Genomic DNA, 18,245 nt, shown 5'->3' on the forward strand with positions numbered 1-18,245 from the left:
TTCCCATCCCCCCTTTGGGAAGGCATTTCGTCTAGCGCCCAGGTGGTCTCCGGCGGCCCCTGCCTAGTTCCACCGGCGCTTGCGCTCTCATAGTCAGTAGGCTCTGGGTACATAGACTGATGTACACGACCCTCGAGGAAGCTCTGGCCAGTGCCGAGCCAGAAAACGAGCATTGGGGCCAGGTGCCCGCGCCTGTTTATCTACCATTTACTGTACAACTGTGAATTTGGACACCTAACCTCTCAGCCTCAATTCTCTTATCTGTAAATTGGGCGTGATTTCAGTACCATCGCGATAGCGTTGTGCGGGTTAAATGAGCTCACTCACGTCAAATGCTTACTTAGCAAAAGCCTGTTCCGCAGTCAGCGCTCAATAAATATTTGCGTTTATTGCATTCCTTGGGCTGGCGTTTGAGGGGAGAAGGGAAATGGAATTAGAGTTAGTGGGTGACGCGGGCCGAGCAAAGATCCTACATGCTCCAAAAGAATGGCACCATCGAAAACCAGCGACTGACTGTGCCTTTACCACCGCTTCTCGTAAGACGGCTGGCGGAGGCCCAGCCTCTGGCCCTTCTAGCCACGCCGACTCTGTGGTAGCGAACCATAGAGTGGCGGAAGCGGCCCATCCCCTTCCTCTCCCGGTCCAACGGCGTGGCGAAGCTTCTGGGGGTTTGTCTGGCGCGGAGGATTGTGGGGTTGCTGGGCGGCCCGGGCGCAGAGAAGAGGAGTAGCGGGCCGCTGAATAGGCTTCCAAGATGATGGTGAGTGGTGTCTTGCGCATCTGGCTCCATCCGCTGCCATCTGGTCAGTAGTTGGCGCCGCCTGGCCGGGGCCGGTCCAGTAGGACCCCCCCCCGCCAGCCTACTGCCTCGGTCCTTCCCCCCGAGCCCTGTCTTTGGGTGATCCCGGCCCGCCACCGCCTGGTGGGCCCGGGCACGGAGCAGGGGCCCTCGGTGAGGGTTGTGTGGGGCTCAAGAGGAGGGTCTGGTCTGGCCGACTGGGGACTACAAATCCCAGGGTGCTTCGGGGCCGCGAACCCGCGTCGGCTACCCGGTTTTCTGAGCCCCCATAATCATGACCTGGGTTAAATGACTGCGGGTTGAGCGTGCATGCGCGGTCGAGGGCCAGACTTGGAAGCTCTGGCTGCCCTGGAAAATGCGGATGTGAAGCGGGTGCTTCCTAGAACCTGCGGAGGCAGCGTGGGGACCTTTTGTTGGGCCGAGCCCAAGGTCTCAACTGTGGTCGCTCACTGCCCCCCGCCTGCTGCTGCGTAAATGGAAACAGACCTCTCCGCTCGTACTTTAATTAACTCACTCGTTCATTAAGTAAACGCATATTTATTACCTACTGAATGTACCAGGCTCCGCTGGTTGTCGGAGGTCCAACTCCTCAGCCAGGAGAATAGGTAGGGCAGATGGGGACACTGCATCAGAGGTGGGAAGACCCGGCCTCTGACTCCGACCCTGTCTGCGCCTCTTAAGTTAGGGAGGTTGGTGAATCCTCGAGTGTCTCTGTAGCCCTCCTCCCCTCCCCGCTTCCACGGCGTCCCTTTTTCCATCTCAGAGCTGCATATACCTTACGTGGGTCCCAAAGCACCTCGGTGGTGTCTCCTGAGTTGCTGTTGAACAGGGGCAGGTTTTAAGTGTTTGAAGCAAAACCCTAAGATACTGCTCCCTGTGCACTTGGCAGTTCACTCGTTCATTTTAGCCTATCAATCCAACTCAGTTCTCTGTTCTTTTCTGCTTCCTCAGCTTATCCCTGACCTAGTAGATGTCAAGCTGACCCTTATGAGGTGTTCATTATGGCCAAATGCCCTGTGAATTCCGCCTGTACCCAAGATAGAAGGAACCTGGTATTAATCTGTATTCCCTCTCCCTTTCATACCTCCAGTACTGCCTTTTTCAGTCCATCTTCAACGTTACTATTCCTGAAGTCATCTTCATCTTGTGTGCAGAGGCAGCATAGTAGAGCAGTGGAGAGTAAGGGCTCTGGAGCTACACTGAATGCCTAGGTTCGTAACTAGCTCTGCCACTTACTAGGTGTGTGACTTCGAGCATGGTATTACATTTCTGGCCCTCAGTCTGTTAAAGGGGATTAAATGAATGAATACATATGAAGTACCCATCAGGTAGTAACACTCAGCATGTTAGCTAGTCTGCTAGGTGGTTGCTTGCCCTTTCGTCCCTGTAATCCGCCTTCCTGCCAAGGCTACCATAAGAGTTTTGGTTGGCCTTTAAAGAACTGGGGATCAGAACCAAGATTCTTCTGACTGGTGATAAAACCCTTCACCAAGAGGCTCCAGACCACCACCTTGGGTTTTTCCTGAACTGACGTCTGTTCTGTTTCTTTGCTGTATTGACCATTTATAGCTATTCTTTTGGTGTGTGAAACTTGAGTCACCAAGAATTCTCCTTGCTGTTCTTGAATTGGTACCTGATATTCTGGAAGCCTTCTGTGATTGAAAGAGAGGTAAAAGGGTTCCCCAGAAAGCTCAGCCCTTGGTACAGCCGTACAGAATGTATGCTTGCCTTTGTGGTATTGAGCACTACATGACTTAGCATATGAACACCTGTTGTTTTATAGAGCGTCAAGCTTAATAATGCTTAATAAAAGTTTTTAAGGAGGATGAAGAAGAAGACTATTAAGCTGAAATTACCAAGCCTTCCATGATACCCTTGGCAGATTACTGGATTCTGCTGTTGTTTCTTTACTTGAGTAAAAATGCGGTTGGAAAGTAGCTTAGGGACAGAAGCTGGGCTTTCCATAGCAGTGCTTGCCCCCGGGAAACTGCTAGAAGAGGACCCATCCTGATTGACCTGGCTTGGCTCAATCCAGCCCTGCCACCTTTCCCTCCTTAAATGATCTCTGTACCCAGCCTGCCATTTCTGTAGGGCCTTTAAAGCGTAGGGAACTTGGGGACAACGTGGTGAGCTGCTTCCAAGCCCTCCTTGCTTTGTACTTAAGAATTTTCAGTGAATTTAGTATCACCATGCTGCCGATGCTTTTCCAGAAATAACTGACTGCCACCTTATTTCACGGCTTGTATAAAGCATTTTCAAGTGTAGTTGACCCTTGAAGAACTCGGGGGTTAGGGGACCTGACTCCACTCAGTTGAAAATTTGCATATGATTTAGTCAGCCCTCCATATCCGGGGTTCCTCTGTATCTGAGGATTCAACCAACCTCAGATAGTGTAACACTGTAGTATTTACTGTTGAAAAAACATCCAGGTATGGAGCCACACAGTTCAAACCCATGCTCTTCAAGGGTCAGTTGATATGTAACAGTTGAATTTTCAGCACCAAAAGCTTCTGTATATTGCTTTGTATGTGACCAAATCTAGGCATTCTACACATTGAGATTAGTGTACTCCTTACCTTTGGGAAGCTTGTACTTTAAGATGGATGGCAATATAAACATTATGCTCAAGAAGGAGCAGAGAGACTGTTGGGATCCCCTGTTCCCAATGCTCACATGTTAACGGCTGTTGAGAAAACTTGGAAGAATGGAGACTCTGAGGAATTGCTGGCCTAGTGGTAAGAAAGTGGTTTTGGTAGAACGGGGCAGTGTGGCTCTTGTTGGTGGGGGTACAATTTGGAGATACAGGGAGAAAAAGTTTATAAAAACATTGGATAAGTTAGCCTTGGAGAGGTGAAAGAATCTGTCAAAGGAAATAGGAAGGGATTAAGACTCAAGTTGGTTGTTTTTTTTTTTTTTTTTTTTGTGGTACGCGGGCTTCTCACTGCTGTGGCCTCTCCCGTTGCGGAGCACAGGCTCCGGATGCGCAGGCTCAGCGGCCATGGCGCACGGGCCCAGCCGCTCCGCGGCATGTGGGATCTTCCCAAACCGGGGCACGAACCCGTGTCCCCTGCATCGGCAGGTGGACTCTCAACCACTGCGCCACCAGGGAAGCCCTCAAGTTGGTTTTTGATTTAAAACGTAAGGCTTCATCCGGGGCAGGGTTGGACCAGAGGTGACTTGAGGTTGCCCTGAGGAATGACTTAGCAGGACTGGGAGAAGGTGGGGCCTTTTGGGGGACACAGCTTTCCTTGCGAGGAACCCGAAGGAAGGCTGAGAGTATAGAGAAGCCATTTCTTGCCACCAAACCTGGCATTCTACCATGAAAAGGAAGGAATTTTCCTTTCAGTATTCTTTAAAAAAAAAAAAAAAAGTAATGTGTGATATGTTTGTTAGAAAAAGTTGAAACAATACAAAATATCCAAGTGTCAAAACTTTCTTTATGGGCTTCCCTGGTGGCGCAGTGGTTGAGAGTCCGCCTGCCGATGCAGGGGACACGGGTTCGTGCCCCGGTCCGGGAAGATCCCACATGCCGCGGAGCGGCTGGGCCCTTGAGCCATGGCCGCTGAGCCTGCGCGTCCGGAGCCTGTGCTCCGCAATGGGAGAGGCCACAACAGTGAGAGACCCGCGTACTGCAAAAAATAAATAAATAAAAACTTTCTTTATTTACCACTCTTACTCATTAGAGTTGTGTATTTTTCCAGCCTGTTTTTATGCGTTTGCACATTGTATCTTGCCTCTTCATACCCATTTTCTATAGTTGTTTTTTGTTTTTTTCCCAATGTAAATTAGACTATGCCATTCTTCTGCTAAAAGCCTTTCCATGGCTTCCCTTCTTTGTAGGACTAAAATATAAACTCCTTATGATAGTCTATAAGTGAGTAGTGACCTGGTTCCTGCCTACTTCTTCAGCCTCATTCCAGCCTTCCACTTACTCACTACCCTCCAGCTACACTGGCCAAAGGGGCTGAATTTTTAAAGAACCTGCTCTGTTAATGTGGAGTCAGCCTCATGGGTTGCTCGACTTTGTAGTGTGTGAATTCCTGGCTCCTTTTTGTTGGGCTGAAACAGCCCTGTGCTTTCCTATGCCTTCCCTGCTCGGACACCTGAAGTGCCCCCTGGGGTGGACATGGGCAGTGATTTTCAAACTTTATATTGTAATCCATAGGAAAAAATAAATTTCAAAGCATGGCGTAATAGCACACGCATAACTAACATAACAAAAATGTTGCAACAGTAGTTATCCTTAATTTGTTTTACACACATAAAATCAGTCACAAATGCAGGGAAGACTGGGCCTGCTTCATGAGCTCATCTCTGAAGGCACAGGCTTGGATGCAGAGAGAAAGCAGTCTTGTGTGCTAAGCTAAGGAATTACTGTCTGCTAATGGTCACTGGAGCAAAGGTACCTAAGCAGGCGCTTTAAAATAAGCAGATATCCCTGTCTTCCCAGGGTTTCTAAAGCAGTTCCACAGATTAAGCCTCTACGAGAACAGTGACTGTTCTGGAGACCAATGCAAAATAGAGAAAAACTTTTTAGGGTATCTGGTTGGAGCTTAGTCACAAGAAGGCTTTATGGAAGCAGCATGATAGAGGGAAACATTGCTGTACAGATTAGATTTGTTGTCATTTTGTGAGGCGGACAAAGGTGCCATTTGTTTCTCTGCCTAGCCATTTCCCTACACTCCAGCTAAACATCATTGGTAAAGCTGTCTGCCTGGGCATCTCCAGGACAACATCTGAAGCTGTTAGCACCTCATGTTTTGCATCAGTGCCCCAGCTACTTCTCTACGATTAAGCTGTAATGCAGATAAATGGATGTTTGCTGGAGGGTGAACACTGAGCGTGGCCTGCTTCCTCCTGTGACGTGGCCTAATTCCTTAAAACAGGGAATAAGGTCAGAAGTTGAAAGGGCTATGCTTATGCAGTAGGGCACTGGAGAACACATTATTTGATTTGTTCTTTTTGACTAAATCAGTGCTTCTCAAACCATTTTCTGGCACACCTGCAAGTATGCTATCTCTGGAGGTAGAGGCAGTTTAAGGAATGGATATAGTGGATGGACAGTGGAGGAATGTGGTTTAAAAGGGCCTCCAGATATTTCTGTTATTGGGGAGATGAGAGCATTTTTCCTCTCCCTCCTTAAGTCTTATGTAATGAATGATTATTTTTAGAAAAACAAAAAACAACAACAAAAAACCATTCAATTGCTCTTTCTTCTCTAGCCCACACCAGTTATCCTGTTGAAAGAGGGGACTGATAGCTCCCAAGGCATCCCCCAGCTTGTAAGTAACATCAGTGCCTGCCAGGTGATTGCTGAGGCTGTAAGAACTACCCTGGGCCCCCGTGGTATGGACAAGCTCATTGTGGATGGCCGAGGTAAGTCTGCCGAGTTCCTCAGGCCAGTTGCAGAAGAGGAGGCTCCCCCAGAGTGTTTGGGGCTAGCAGAGGTTGGCATTAGAAATCTCACTGCTTTTAAGATCTCTGAAGGATTGCTCACTGTGAAGCGGTTTCTTTTCAGACATTGTCCTGAATGCTGAGGCCCCTGGGAATATATGGGAGAAGCCCGGCTCAGGAGCCTGTTGCCTTGTAGAGAGATTTAGCCTAGACACACTATAGAACCTTCCGGAGTTGCCTGTGGTCACTCCCATTGTATCATGTTGCCAAGACAAATTCCCCCTTATGTTTTACTGTATTAATTTACAAGTGAAATACTAGGGTATCAACTCTTAAGAATATCTAAATGATTATTCATTCTTATTTTTTAAAATGTTTTCTACATCCAGTAGAGGTGTGCTCTTTGCTGTTCAAGGAAAATCAGGAGTTCATGGTCTTTGGAATGTGTGATTTTAGGTGGCCCTTTTTGCACAGAGCTGACTCTGTAAAAGGATCAGTTCATTCGCACCATGAGCCCCTCTGTCCCATCCCAATACTGTGTATATGGGCTCCAAGTGCAAATAGAAGACAGAACTTAAGAAAAGGTCTTTACATTTTTACTTTGTGTTTGTTCCTTTTAAGGCAAAGCAACAATTTCTAATGATGGGGCCACAATTCTGAAACTCCTTGATGTTGTCCATCCTGCAGCAAAGACTTTAGTGGACATTGCCAAATCCCAAGATGCTGAGGTAGGAAAATCAAGCCTATGTGTTTCAGTGAAACACATGCCTGCTTGCTCCTTTGCTCTCCTTTCTTTAAAAATTTTGATTTTACGTCTAAAATTATAATTTCACAAGTAATTGCTTGCGAAAATATTTAGGTGGAATTAATAGTCTTTTAAAATTCCTGCTGTTCCACTGTGTGTGGCTGAGATCTTAAGATCAGGCCTGTGTGCTTGTCATTCATTTGAATTGCTCGGTAAGTAATTTAACCTCTCATCTGTTGGTTGCCTTATAAGATGGGGCTGGAGACTGTTTCCAGTTTACCTTTCTTTTTAAAAGAAAATTTTTTTATGGTGGTAAAATATATGTAGCATATACTTCTGATTTGCACACATTAAAATTTACCATCTTAATGTGTGCAAATCAGTGACATTAACTCGTCTGCCTTTTTAAAAACCATTTCTGACACTGGAGTCTTGATAATAAATGTTGAGAGAGACAAGTTTGCATTTCAGAGTATTACAAGTATGTCCTGAAGTTATATCAAAAGGTCTGTTAGGTCCCAGTAGCCTGTAAAACAGTATGGCTTATATAAAATTAAAGTGAGAAGAGTATAGATTTGATTGGTTAATATTTTCAACAAAGGATTACCTTTCTGTCCAGGAATTTGGCAGCTTAAACCCTTCGCCACAGTAACCTTTTTTTCCTCCCTGAAGTCCCTTATATTATACAATGGACATAAGTAATAAAAAATAAGTATCTTCTAAATCAGAGGTTAGCCAGTTTTTTTTAAAAGCTCTTATTCTTAGAGAGAGAGAGAGAGAAAGCTCTTATTCTTTTTCTCCTTCATTAAAAATAAGGTTTAGATCCTATTATAGAAAATAGCCATGTAAGAAAGATTAGCAGACTAGTGATCTGCTAATTCCAAATAGTATTTAAAATAATAAGGACCTTAGCTGGTCCTTAGAGGTTTGTTTTGTAAACTCCTGTATTTTGTGCTCCTTAAAGAATATTTATCTCATACCTCTTGCTACTATGGTTATTTGTGACATGTGAGCATTGTATTATAAGCATCTCTGGAACTGTCTTACTCATCATAGTACATTGTCCGTAATAAATAAGTTCTTGGCTAATATACATATATGATTTCATATTCTGGGGAAATTTGTCCAAATCAGCTCTCTTTGGAGAATGGCCTGGCTGGGGAATTAATTTTGTGACCCAGGACCATTTGATGGGATGAATACCTATCCACCAGCACCTTTCTTCTACTTGTTGCAAAAAGCTGTGCTTCCCAGAAAAAGGCTTAATATCCATTTAAACAGTCCCCAGTTTAAATGGGTAGATTGCTTAAAAAGTGGAGTTTTGGGGCTTTATCCCTGAACGTGAGAAAACGTGAATTTACTGTCATCCTCTTCCAGGTCGGTGATGGCACCACCTCAGTGACCCTGCTGGCTGCAGAGTTTCTGAAGCAGGTGAAACCCTATGTGGAGGAAGGTTTGCACCCACAGATCATCATCCGAGCTTTCCGCACTGCCACTCAGTTGGTATGGGAGTGCTGGTGAACTTGGGCGCTTTGTGCACCTTTGTATTTCTCTTAGGATACTATGTTTATTGGGGTGTGGAGGGACTGGGAACAAGGTTCCTTGGACATTTTCTGAATTCTACTGCCTAGGAATCTCAATTCTACCATTCAGTAGCTTTTGACTAGGTATATTACTTAATCTCTTTAAGCCTCGGGTTTCCTGATAGACTATGATAATAAGCTCTTGGTGAGAGCTATTTCTGTTTTTATCAAGTACTTCATGGCACATCTTGAGACCTTGCTTTTATTGACCATTGACTTTCATTCTGTAACCTGGGGTAAGTCAGTTCTCTGTGCCTTACTTTGTCTCTTTACTATCTCTGTTTTGGGGTGGTGGCATTAAAACAAAATCATACATGAAAAGTAAGTATGAATGGATATCTTTTGAAAAAGATGGCTTTGAAAAGATACCATGTTTAACATACAAATATGTGTATCGTCTACATACCTAATTAATATATAAAGTGCTAGAAGTTGTCACAGGTGCTGTTTGTAAGCCAGAAAATTTGGCCTAATTTAGTGTCATAGTGTGTTTCCATTCATTTGTTTTAGTTTGTTACCTGCAGATCCAGAGCTGAATCCTGATGTACCCTGATGATTCTTCAGAACTATACCTACTCTACATTTCTAACTTTGGGCATTTTCTAAACTATAGAGGTTTATATTTTTCTGGGGAGCTACAAGACTTAGAAATGTTGTTTCAACTGTGGAGTAGAAATGCTTGAGATTTGGGAGCAGACAGATTAGGGACAAGCAGGAGCGACTGGGACCCACTTCTCCAGTTTGTCTTGAGCATGAGAAACTCACCCAGCTTGTGTTCTTGGCAGGCGGTTAACAAGATCAAAGAGATCGCTGTGACTGTGAAGAAGGAAGATAAAGTGTAAGTTCGCAGTGAGCTTTGTCAGAACCTTGACTTCCCGTGGCCAGATTGAATGCAGAAGCGTGTGGAATCCCTGCATGGCCTGGGGCTGTTTGGCTCTTGCGAGACCTCTGGCTGTGCCCCAGCCCATGCATTACAAGAGAGGCTGTAGGTTGTAGATTAAACGCTATCACTCATAAGGTCTTTGACTTGCAATCACCAGCTGTCACTGATAATCTGCCCTAAAGATACAGAAGATGAAATTGTTGAGGGCTGAGTTTAGAGACTAGAACAGAAACTATCTCCACATTGCAGTAGAGTCAGGTAAGAGGGGCTTTCAAGGCCTGATGCAGGTCCCACCCTTGTGTCCCAGGGAGCAGAGGAAGCTGCTAGAGAAATGTGCCGTGACTGCTCTGAGCTCCAAGCTGATCTCCCAGCAGAAAGCCTTCTTCGCTAAGATGGTGGTGGATGCGGTGATGATGCTCGATGACTTGCTGCAGCTTAAAATGATTGGAATCAAGAAGGTTCAGGGTGGAGCCCTAGAGGTGAGCCTGCTGTGGCCTCCCTAGGAGGCTCTTGCTTTCGCATTGACCCTCCAGACAGCTTGGTGTAGGAGGAGAGCACACGGTACAGGAACAGAGAGAATGCATGTTGGGCTGGAAGGCAGACTGGAGCTGTTCTCCATACTGCTGCTACAGGCTTCTCCTGTAGGTGCATTTTGTAACCTCTGCAGACCTATATTTACTTGTTAGCAGAATGGAAGATTGAACTGGCTGATTTTAAGAATCTCATTGTTAATGTGGGAGGGGGATAAGGCTAGCTCTGATAAATTATCTAAAACCCTCAATAAATATATGAAAAGTACATTTCAGTCCATTCTTCTCCAAGTGATATGGCCAACCTCTCCCTTCTTTTATTCATTTATTTTGAATAGATAATACATAATTCAAACTGTTTAGAATTCCTAAAGGAAAAAACCAATGTCCCCTACACCACTCCTGCCCCAGATACAGCCACTGTTAACTCTGTGTGTTTGTGTGCGTGTCCCCGTCCGTGTCCCCCTTCTTCCAGAAATACCCTGCATCTATAAATACAAATGTAAATATTGTTTTCTTAAACAAATGCTCACTTGTAATACATAGTGTTCTGCAACTTGCTTTTGTCTACTTAACAACATATTTTTTCACTTATTTAAAGTTAAATAGAGACATGTTGGCTAGTGGCCACTATATTGCACAGCATAACTATAACTGTGTTCTTTTTTAACACAGAAGTATCTGGAAACCTTCTTTGATGTTGTTGTCTCCATGTTGGACCTTTTCTAGTCTTTGGCCTGCTCTACTTCTTACTTGACTCTTCCTTGGTGACCTCAGCCTGAGGTGATTTGGACAGGACAAGACCTGCTTGAAATATTATGTCCTGGCCCTTTACTTTTTGTTCTTTGAAGTCTTTGGAAGGACTTCTACCCCTCCAAATGGCATTTTCATTCTGTCCACCTCCCTCCTCTTCCTCCTGTCATGGCACATGTCAGTGGGATGAGGTTCTCTTTATATAATAAAGCTGTGAGGAATCTGGAGGTCATCTGAGCCATTCCCCATCTTCAGCCCCCACTACCACTCATGTTTCCGCCCATTCTTTGCATCATGGCTTGCCGACTTTGTCTTTACACACTGCTTTATAGCAATATTCCATTTTCCCCTGGGCCTTCCTACTTCCGTAAACCCTTGAGATTAGATTGGCATTCACTAAACTAGGGATCAGAACTAATAATCTTATCTGGTGAGAAAGCCAGGGGCACCAAGCCACACATATGTTCTTCAGACTGTCCCACATCTCTTAAATGCATGTAAAACCCTTAACACAATACTTGACACACAGAATTCAGTAAATGGTGGTAGTAATTATTCACTTGTTCTCAGGATTAACTGAAAACGTCCTGATCTACATCTTCAGCATTTACCTCTCTCTTGAGCTTCACACTCCTGGATCTCACTGCTGCTGAACTCATTATCTTATCCTCCAAACCTGTAATATTTTCTGTATTCCTTGACATAGGTGCTATCACCACCATTATTCAGTCACTCAACCCAGAAGTCTAGGGTCATCCTTAAAAATATTTCCAATTCCCCCCAACCTGTTGATCACTGTTGTTTCATTTTATCTACCAATTTGTTGTTTCCTAAGTCTGTCTCTTTTACTAGACCATTGTTCTGGTAGTGGTCACTCTTCCTCCAGTCTTGCATCCCCTAAGTCCGTTCTATTTTTTGTTGCAGCGTGAAGTTCCCCAGTTTACACTCTGTGTGTAAAGCATTTTGGGGTTCTACATTGTGTACAGGATAAGAGTCGGGCCTTAGCAGAGCCTTTAAGATTCTCCTAAACTGGTCCCTGCCCTCTTATTTTGTATTCCAGCAACTGCAGGTAGCTTTTCATCTCCTGATTGCACCACACTGCCTCTGTCTCTTGGGAACATTTCTTTCTTTTTTCTGTCTGACTAATTTCTGCTCATCCATCTTGATTCAGCTCAAGCATCACCCCCTTTAGGAGGCTGTGGATTTGAATGATGTAGGAATCTGTTTCACCAATAGGCTCCAGTATTATAGACTAGGATTGTAGATTAGCACTGGCAGAGAACATATAGGTCGTTGAACTGAATACGCTATTTAAAAAAAATTATTTTGTTGACGTATAGTTGATTTACACTGTTGTGTTAATTTCTGCTGTACAACAAAGTGATTCAGTTATACATATATATGTATTTATTCTTTTTCATACTCTTTTCTGTTATGGTTTACCACAGGATACTGGATATAGTTTCCTGTGCTATATAGTAGGACCTTGTTGCTTACCCATTCTATATATAATAGTTTGCATCTGCTAATCCCATATTCCCAATCCATTCCCCCCCCGACCCCGTTGGCAGCCACAAGTCTGTTTTCCATGTCTGTGAGTGTTTCTGTTTCATAGATGAGTTCATTTGTGTCATATTTTAGATTCCACATGTAAGTGATATCATATGGTATTTGTCTTTCTCTTTCTGACTTACTTCACTTACTGAATACACCCTTCTTTACGGAGTGGGAAATGACTAGGTTTTTTAGTAAGAAAGAGATCTGAGATTTGAACCTGTGTTCTGATACTGCTGAAGCCACTCCCAAGTGCAACATGCTTTCTATTATGCCCTGCTATTAACTCCACCCCACAGCAAGCTCTGTTATGGAACAAGTGGTGGTAGTTCATATTTTGAGGGATCAAGATGGGAATAGCCACAATGAGAGCTTGGGAACTGCAGGAAATTTCTGACCCTTAGGACCTTTTGTTTTCATTTCCTGGAAGGAGGAAGCACCTGGGCTACAGCACACAGGTATGTGTGTGCTCGTGTGCAGTACAGGTAGGGAGGGATATGTGTAGAAGACTGGGAGGTGGGGAGTTGGGATGAAAGTGCATCCCTTGGCACCTGCTTTGGAAGTTAGTCTTCGAGAACAGCCCAAACAGGCCTTTACCATGCTTAGTCTCTGCAAGCAAACTGGTTTTCCTTATACTGAAGGCACAGCCAAAATATGTTCTGTATTTTTCCTAGCTTTTATGATGATGGAAAAGCTTTGTTACAACAGTGAAATAAAAACATGGTTAACTCTTTCAGGTTCACAGAAATGGACATGCATTATTAGTCCAGCACACCAGTAACTTGATTTCATTTCATGCCAGTACTGAACTGTTGAACTGTTTGTTTTTTTAAACAGGAGTCCCAGCTTGTAGCTGGTGTTGCATTCAAGAAGACTTTCTCTTATGCTGGGTTTGAAATGCAACCCAAAAAGTACCATAATCCAATGATTGCCCTTTTAAATGTTGAGCTCGAGCTGAAAGCTGAGAAGGATAATGCGGAAATCAGAGTCCACACAGTTGAGGTAGGCCCTACCAGCTGGCAGTGGCATGGAAATGGGCAACATTCTGGGCCATAGCCTTGGGCCTTTGTGGCCATCTTGGGCTTAGCTTTGTTTCTCAGGTACCTTATGGGCTCCTTTCTCCTCCTATCCCCCTAAATATTAATGTCTAAATACTGGGTCCACTTCTTTTGTCACGCTATGCTCTCTCTCAGTGACCTGGACCTGAGGAGGTTTGGATAGGGCAAACGTGCTGAAATATTATCCTCTGGCCCCAGGGAAGGGGCTTGCAGGGGCCTCTCAGCTATATAGTGAGCCCAGTATTTTGATTCCTCTTATTTGGGCAGATGTGAACTCTGCCCTTTCTATACTGGGGCAGGGACAGGTGTGTTGCAGGGACAGGTGTGCTCCCAACATTGATATCACCAAGGCTGTCTCTGGAGGTAGCAGTGTCACCCAGCTATAAGCAAGTATTCTTGGAAAATGTGTCCCCAACACAGAATGGCCTTTGGGGGAAAGGGTCTTGTCATTGGTAACTCCATGGGTGCAGTGCCTCAGAGGAGCTAGAACTTAGCCGGGCTAAAGTATGTCTTGCACCGTAGCAAGTGCTAGCTCTGGAGTAGCTCCCAGTCCTGGGGTTACTTTCTGCCTTTGTGTTTGAAAGTTTTAGGTGATTCCTAAGTTACCTTATAGGGTCCTTGTATATTTGGACTGAGAGGAGGCTATTCTGTTTACCCCTGTTAATTCCCAAATAAATCAGTATATTTTATTTGGCGGGGGTGTGTTATATTTTAACATACCATATAGGCTAACTTCCACCACAAAGCATCCTCATCCTTTTCTGGGTCTCTTCAGGATTATCAGGCAATTGTTGATGCTGAATGGAACATTCTTTATGACAAGTTAGAGAGGATCCATCACTCCGGAGCCAAAGTCGTCTTGTCCAAACTCCCCATTGGGGACGTGGCCACCCAGTACTTTGCTGACAGGGACATGTTCTGTGCTGGCCGAGTGCCGGAGGAGGATCTGAAGAGGACAATGATGGTAACCAAACTTTCACAGGCTGCTTCTTGGTCTTTGTGGCCCCTGGGGGGTTTTCACTTAGCCCTGGTGTACTGGAGTGGTTGGTATGTGAATCTAGACCTGTCTTCTGAACTCTTTTTGCCATGAAGCACTCCAGTTCCAGTGTGTATATGCTCAGTATACAAGAGTTAATCTAACCAAACGAGTCAGGGAAGCTGATTTGTAAGGAAACCTAGCAGTAAGGCTATGATTAGCTGGCTAAACTCCAGTCTGGATGCTTCTGGCCAGGTTTCCTCCCTTTCTTCTTGAGCATCTCACCAAAGATGCTTCAGGTCTAAAGCACTGATCCTGACTTCAGTCGCTGGGCCCAAAGCACCCTAGTTTAGGGGAGGGGGTATTGGGTGAAACAGAGGGTCACCATCTCCTTTTAACCAGGCTTGTTTGCCCTTCGTGTGTCTTAGTTCTGTTTTGTTTGCTCCTCTTCCAGAGGGAGCCTGGAGGTCAAGGGTGAGAGTGGGTCATCCAGTGAGGAGAGCTCTGGGGCACCATGGCAGTCTAATATGGGAATTGGCTTTAAGACTAAGTGGCAGGAAGCTCACTTCTGGCCTCGTGTGAGCCTTCACTGCTAGATGATGTTGTCTTGTGTTCCTCAGGCTTGCGGAGGCTCCATCCAGACCAGTGTGAACGCGCTGTCATCAGATGTTCTGGGCTGCTGCCAGGTCTTTGAAGAGACCCAGATTGGAGGCGAGAGGTGAGCAGTAGGCCTGGGCTCCCTGTTTGCTTAGCTCACGAGACTTGCCTGATGGCCTTATGCCGTCTTTGGGGTGTGGTGTATATATAGCACATGCTATTCTCTTCTGAGGTCTTATATCTCATGGGGCATGAAGAGCTCAGATATAGAGAGTGTTTGGGGAGGGAAGAAGATCAAGTTGGGTCTAAAGTCTGATTCCGTCATCTTTTATGCCCCTGTGGGACAGCGCTAGACCTTCCCAAGAACATGTCTTTAAGAGTGGGCTTGGAGAGCCTTAGCGAGGGAACAGAAGAGCAGCTGCTGAGTGTTGGGAGGACTTGGTGACGTTAGAACACAGCGGGTTGGCAGCAGAAAGGATTTCACAAGTATGATTTGACCCTCGGTGTAGGTACAATTTCTTCAAAGGCTGCCCCAAGGCCAAGACTTGTACTATCATCCTCCGTGGTGGCGCCGAGCAGTTTATGGAGGAGACAGAGCGGTCCCTGCACGACGCCATCATGATTGTCAGAAGGGCCATCAAGGTACTAGGCTGGGAGCTTCCAGCCTGCACAGCTCACTCTGCCTCTTGAGCTGATGAGACCCTGGATTTGTGTGGTGATTCCTTCCCTGTATAACCTGTGTCCTTCCATGTGGGGCATGTGGGCCCTGATTTGTCTCACAGATGATAAAGAAACAGCCTCAGTCTCAAAATAAGTCATACTGCCTTAAAAGTTAAGACTTGTTCTTGTGAGCAGCTGTGGAGCTGATAGAGTCAGCCATCCCAGGGATTGTGCCAGTGCCCTCAAGCTACAGGTGACCTTGAAGATGGTCAGTAACCATAAGGTTCACCAGATTGAAGTTGGGATGTGCTAGACACGGTCCATGTCTGGGCTTCCTGGGGCTTGGGCTGAGGGAGGGAATGTGGAACCAGCCCTCTTTCTGAGCTAGAGGGCCTATTGACTGAACGGCCCAATTTGGCTATGGCTGGAGCTTAGACCAGGGGACCCCTTGCATTTAGTGGTGGGTCTGGTCTCTGCAGAATGATTCAGTGGTGGCTGGTGGTGGCGCCATTGAGATGGAGCTCTCCAAGTACCTGCGAGATTACTCAAGGACCATTCCAGGAAAACAGCAGCTTTTGATTGGGGCCTATGCCAAGGCATTGGAAATTATCCCACGCCAGCTCTGTGACAACGCTGGCTTTGATGCCACAAACATCCTCAACAAGCTGCGGGCTCGGCACGCCCAGGTGGGTTATTCCTCTCCTCCGGGTCCAGGGACTGGGTGGACGGGGCTAGATTCTGAGTGTGTGTTGTGCTAACTCAAGCTCTGTGTGGTCAGCCCAGGTGATAGTGCTGGAACCAAACCCAGTACCAACTGCCTGCCTCCTCTGAGGTCAGAAGGAAAGACCTGTGCTGGGACTGGTGGTTCAGGGTTTGTTCAGTGCTTCTTCCAAGAGTCTGATCACTCCTCACGGTGCAGTGAGAGGAACCAAAGGAACCCTGTGGCCTTCTGCCTGGAAGCACATACCATGTGTACTGGGTTCCTTGGTGGTAAAGCACTCCAGGGCCCTGCTGACAGCAGTCCAGCCATGGCTCTACCACCTCCAAGTTGTGATCTCTCTGAGAATTTAATTTGTTCATCTGCTGTTTAGCAAATGCTCACTTAGAGATGTTTCTTAAATGCTGTCTGTTAAATGCTCAGTGCGGTGACAGCTTTAAGTGAGTGACTTCGTTTCTGACTTGTGTTAGAACTTTAAGTCAGTCAGTCTCTGCGTCTGTTTCCTTGTCTGTAAAATCGGGACTAATGGAAGCAGTGAGATGATGAAATGAGATAAGGGATTGGAAAGTGTTCCTCTTGAGAAGCCTGGTTTGACATACACAGTCCTCGGGTGACCTGAGGCTGGGGCCTCCCGAGAAGCCAGCAGCTTGCCTGGGAGAGGGCCGGGAGGTCTTCTGTGGTCAGCACTTCTCAGGTGGGGGGTGGGGGAGGGGTGGGAAGAGGCTTCCAGGCTCCTGTTGTGAGGCCTTCCTCAGGGAGATGCCAGCGGGTTCAGAGAGCCTGAAGATTCCTAACAATCCGAGTCATTCAGAGGGTGTGCAAGAAGAAATTTGAGAGCAGTTCCATATCACTTTCCCTCTTTTTCTGCTCTTTCAGGGGGGCATGTGGTATGGCGTGGACATCAACAATGAGGACATTGCTGACAACTTTGAGGCCTTCGTGTGGGAGCCAGCTATGGTGCGGGTCAACGCCCTGACTGCAGCCTCTGAGGCTGCGTGCCTTATTGTGTCCGTAGATGAAACCATCAAGAACCCTCGCTCAACAGTGGATGTTCCCCCAGCTGCTGGCCGGGGCCGAGGTCGTGGCCACCCCCATTGAGAGACACCCCAGCTCTCACTGCAGGCTGCCTGCAGGCTGTGCCTACTCTGTCTTGGTGAAATGGTATGACAAGGAAAGGGTAGTATTTGGCCCACTCTGTTCTCACTGGAGGTTATTTAAATAAAACTTAGACTTAGAATTCATTTTGCAAATTATTTGGGCCCAGGAGTTGTACTCATAAATGTCTTGACTGCAGCTCAGAATTGTAGCTTTATATGTACTCACCCAACAGGTAGAAAAGAGAAAATCACCTTCCCTCTTGGGCTGAGTCCTCCACAGCCTCTAGTCATTGTTAGACAGAGTGTAGGTCCACTCTGCCAGGGGGAGGAGCTCCACCTGAGTAGCCCCTGTCTGGAAGTTTAGCTTTGGTTGTTTTCTCAGTCCTAGCAGTGGCTGGGAGGTGTGGAGTTGCTTCCTTTTCTTCTGACATCACCTTATTTAGCCCTGGCCTCGCCTGGCTCTGCTGCCAGGGTTTCTCTGGGTTTGAGTCAAATGCATTACATTACCTTGTCTACCCCTTCTACTTCCGTATTCTTTTGGCTCAGTCTTTTCATCCCTCTTTTTCAAGATCTTGAGGTTGAGGGCTTTCGGAGGAATGTTTCAGAGAGGACAGATCCTTTCTAAAGTCTTGTGACTTCTTAGAAGTAAGTCCATTGAGGAGGAGGCTGAAGGAGCCACCCGGTCTTCTCAGTTCAGCCACCAGTGGTCCTTTGTGCTTTCTTCTGACCAGTGGAAGTTTAGAACGGCCAGCACAGATAAAATCAGCAATCTAACTGCCTCCTTGTTTATTGCTAGTTCTGAGAGTTGGCCTGCAGCTACCTGTAATTAATGGGAAGCTTCTGCTCCCTAAATCTGGGAAGTGATTTTTTTTTTTAAATCTCTTGAGTTCCAGCCAAG

The 18,245-nt window shown here is 46.0% G+C and overlaps 1 protein-coding gene across 2 annotated transcripts; it reads left to right on the forward strand.

Moving 5' to 3' along the window:
* Positions 1–628: 628 nt before the first annotated feature.
* On the forward strand, positions 629–17,487 carry CCT7 (chaperonin containing TCP1 subunit 7). 2 transcript variants are annotated; one of them, XM_060117270.1, is made up of 12 exons: positions 629–760; positions 6,022–6,175; positions 6,815–6,921; positions 8,316–8,441; positions 9,307–9,359; positions 9,712–9,883; positions 13,079–13,243; positions 14,075–14,263; positions 14,896–14,993; positions 15,382–15,514; positions 16,012–16,218; positions 17,127–17,487. In XM_060117270.1, exons 1-12 carry the CDS (start codon positions 755–757, stop codon positions 17,346–17,348), a joined length of 1,632 nt encoding a protein of 543 aa, XP_059973253.1. In that variant the 5' UTR covers positions 629–754; the 3' UTR covers positions 17,349–17,487. The 2 variants fall into 2 exon arrangements, with proteins under 2 accessions (XP_059973253.1, XP_059973254.1); XM_060117271.1 differs by lacking the exons at positions 629–760; positions 6,022–6,175; positions 6,815–6,921; positions 9,307–9,359 and having other exon boundaries at positions 8,380–8,441.
* The last annotated feature ends 758 nt before the right edge of the window (positions 17,488–18,245 follow it).

Source organism: Mesoplodon densirostris, chromosome 14 (assembly GCF_025265405.1).
Source record: "Mesoplodon densirostris isolate mMesDen1 chromosome 14, mMesDen1 primary haplotype, whole genome shotgun sequence".
Classification (NCBI taxonomy): Eukaryota; Metazoa; Chordata; class Mammalia; order Artiodactyla; family Ziphiidae; genus Mesoplodon; species Mesoplodon densirostris.

Bases quoted from the DNA above. Each gene is read 5' to 3' on its own strand.
- CCT7 (XM_060117270.1), top strand. The intron at 9,360-9,711 runs GTAAGTTCGCAG...CTTGTGTCCCAG, and splicing joins GTGAAGAAGGAAGATAAAGT to GGAGCAGAGGAAGCTGCTAG. The intron at 14,264-14,895 runs GTAACCAAACTT...TGTGTTCCTCAG, and splicing joins ATCTGAAGAGGACAATGATG to GCTTGCGGAGGCTCCATCCA.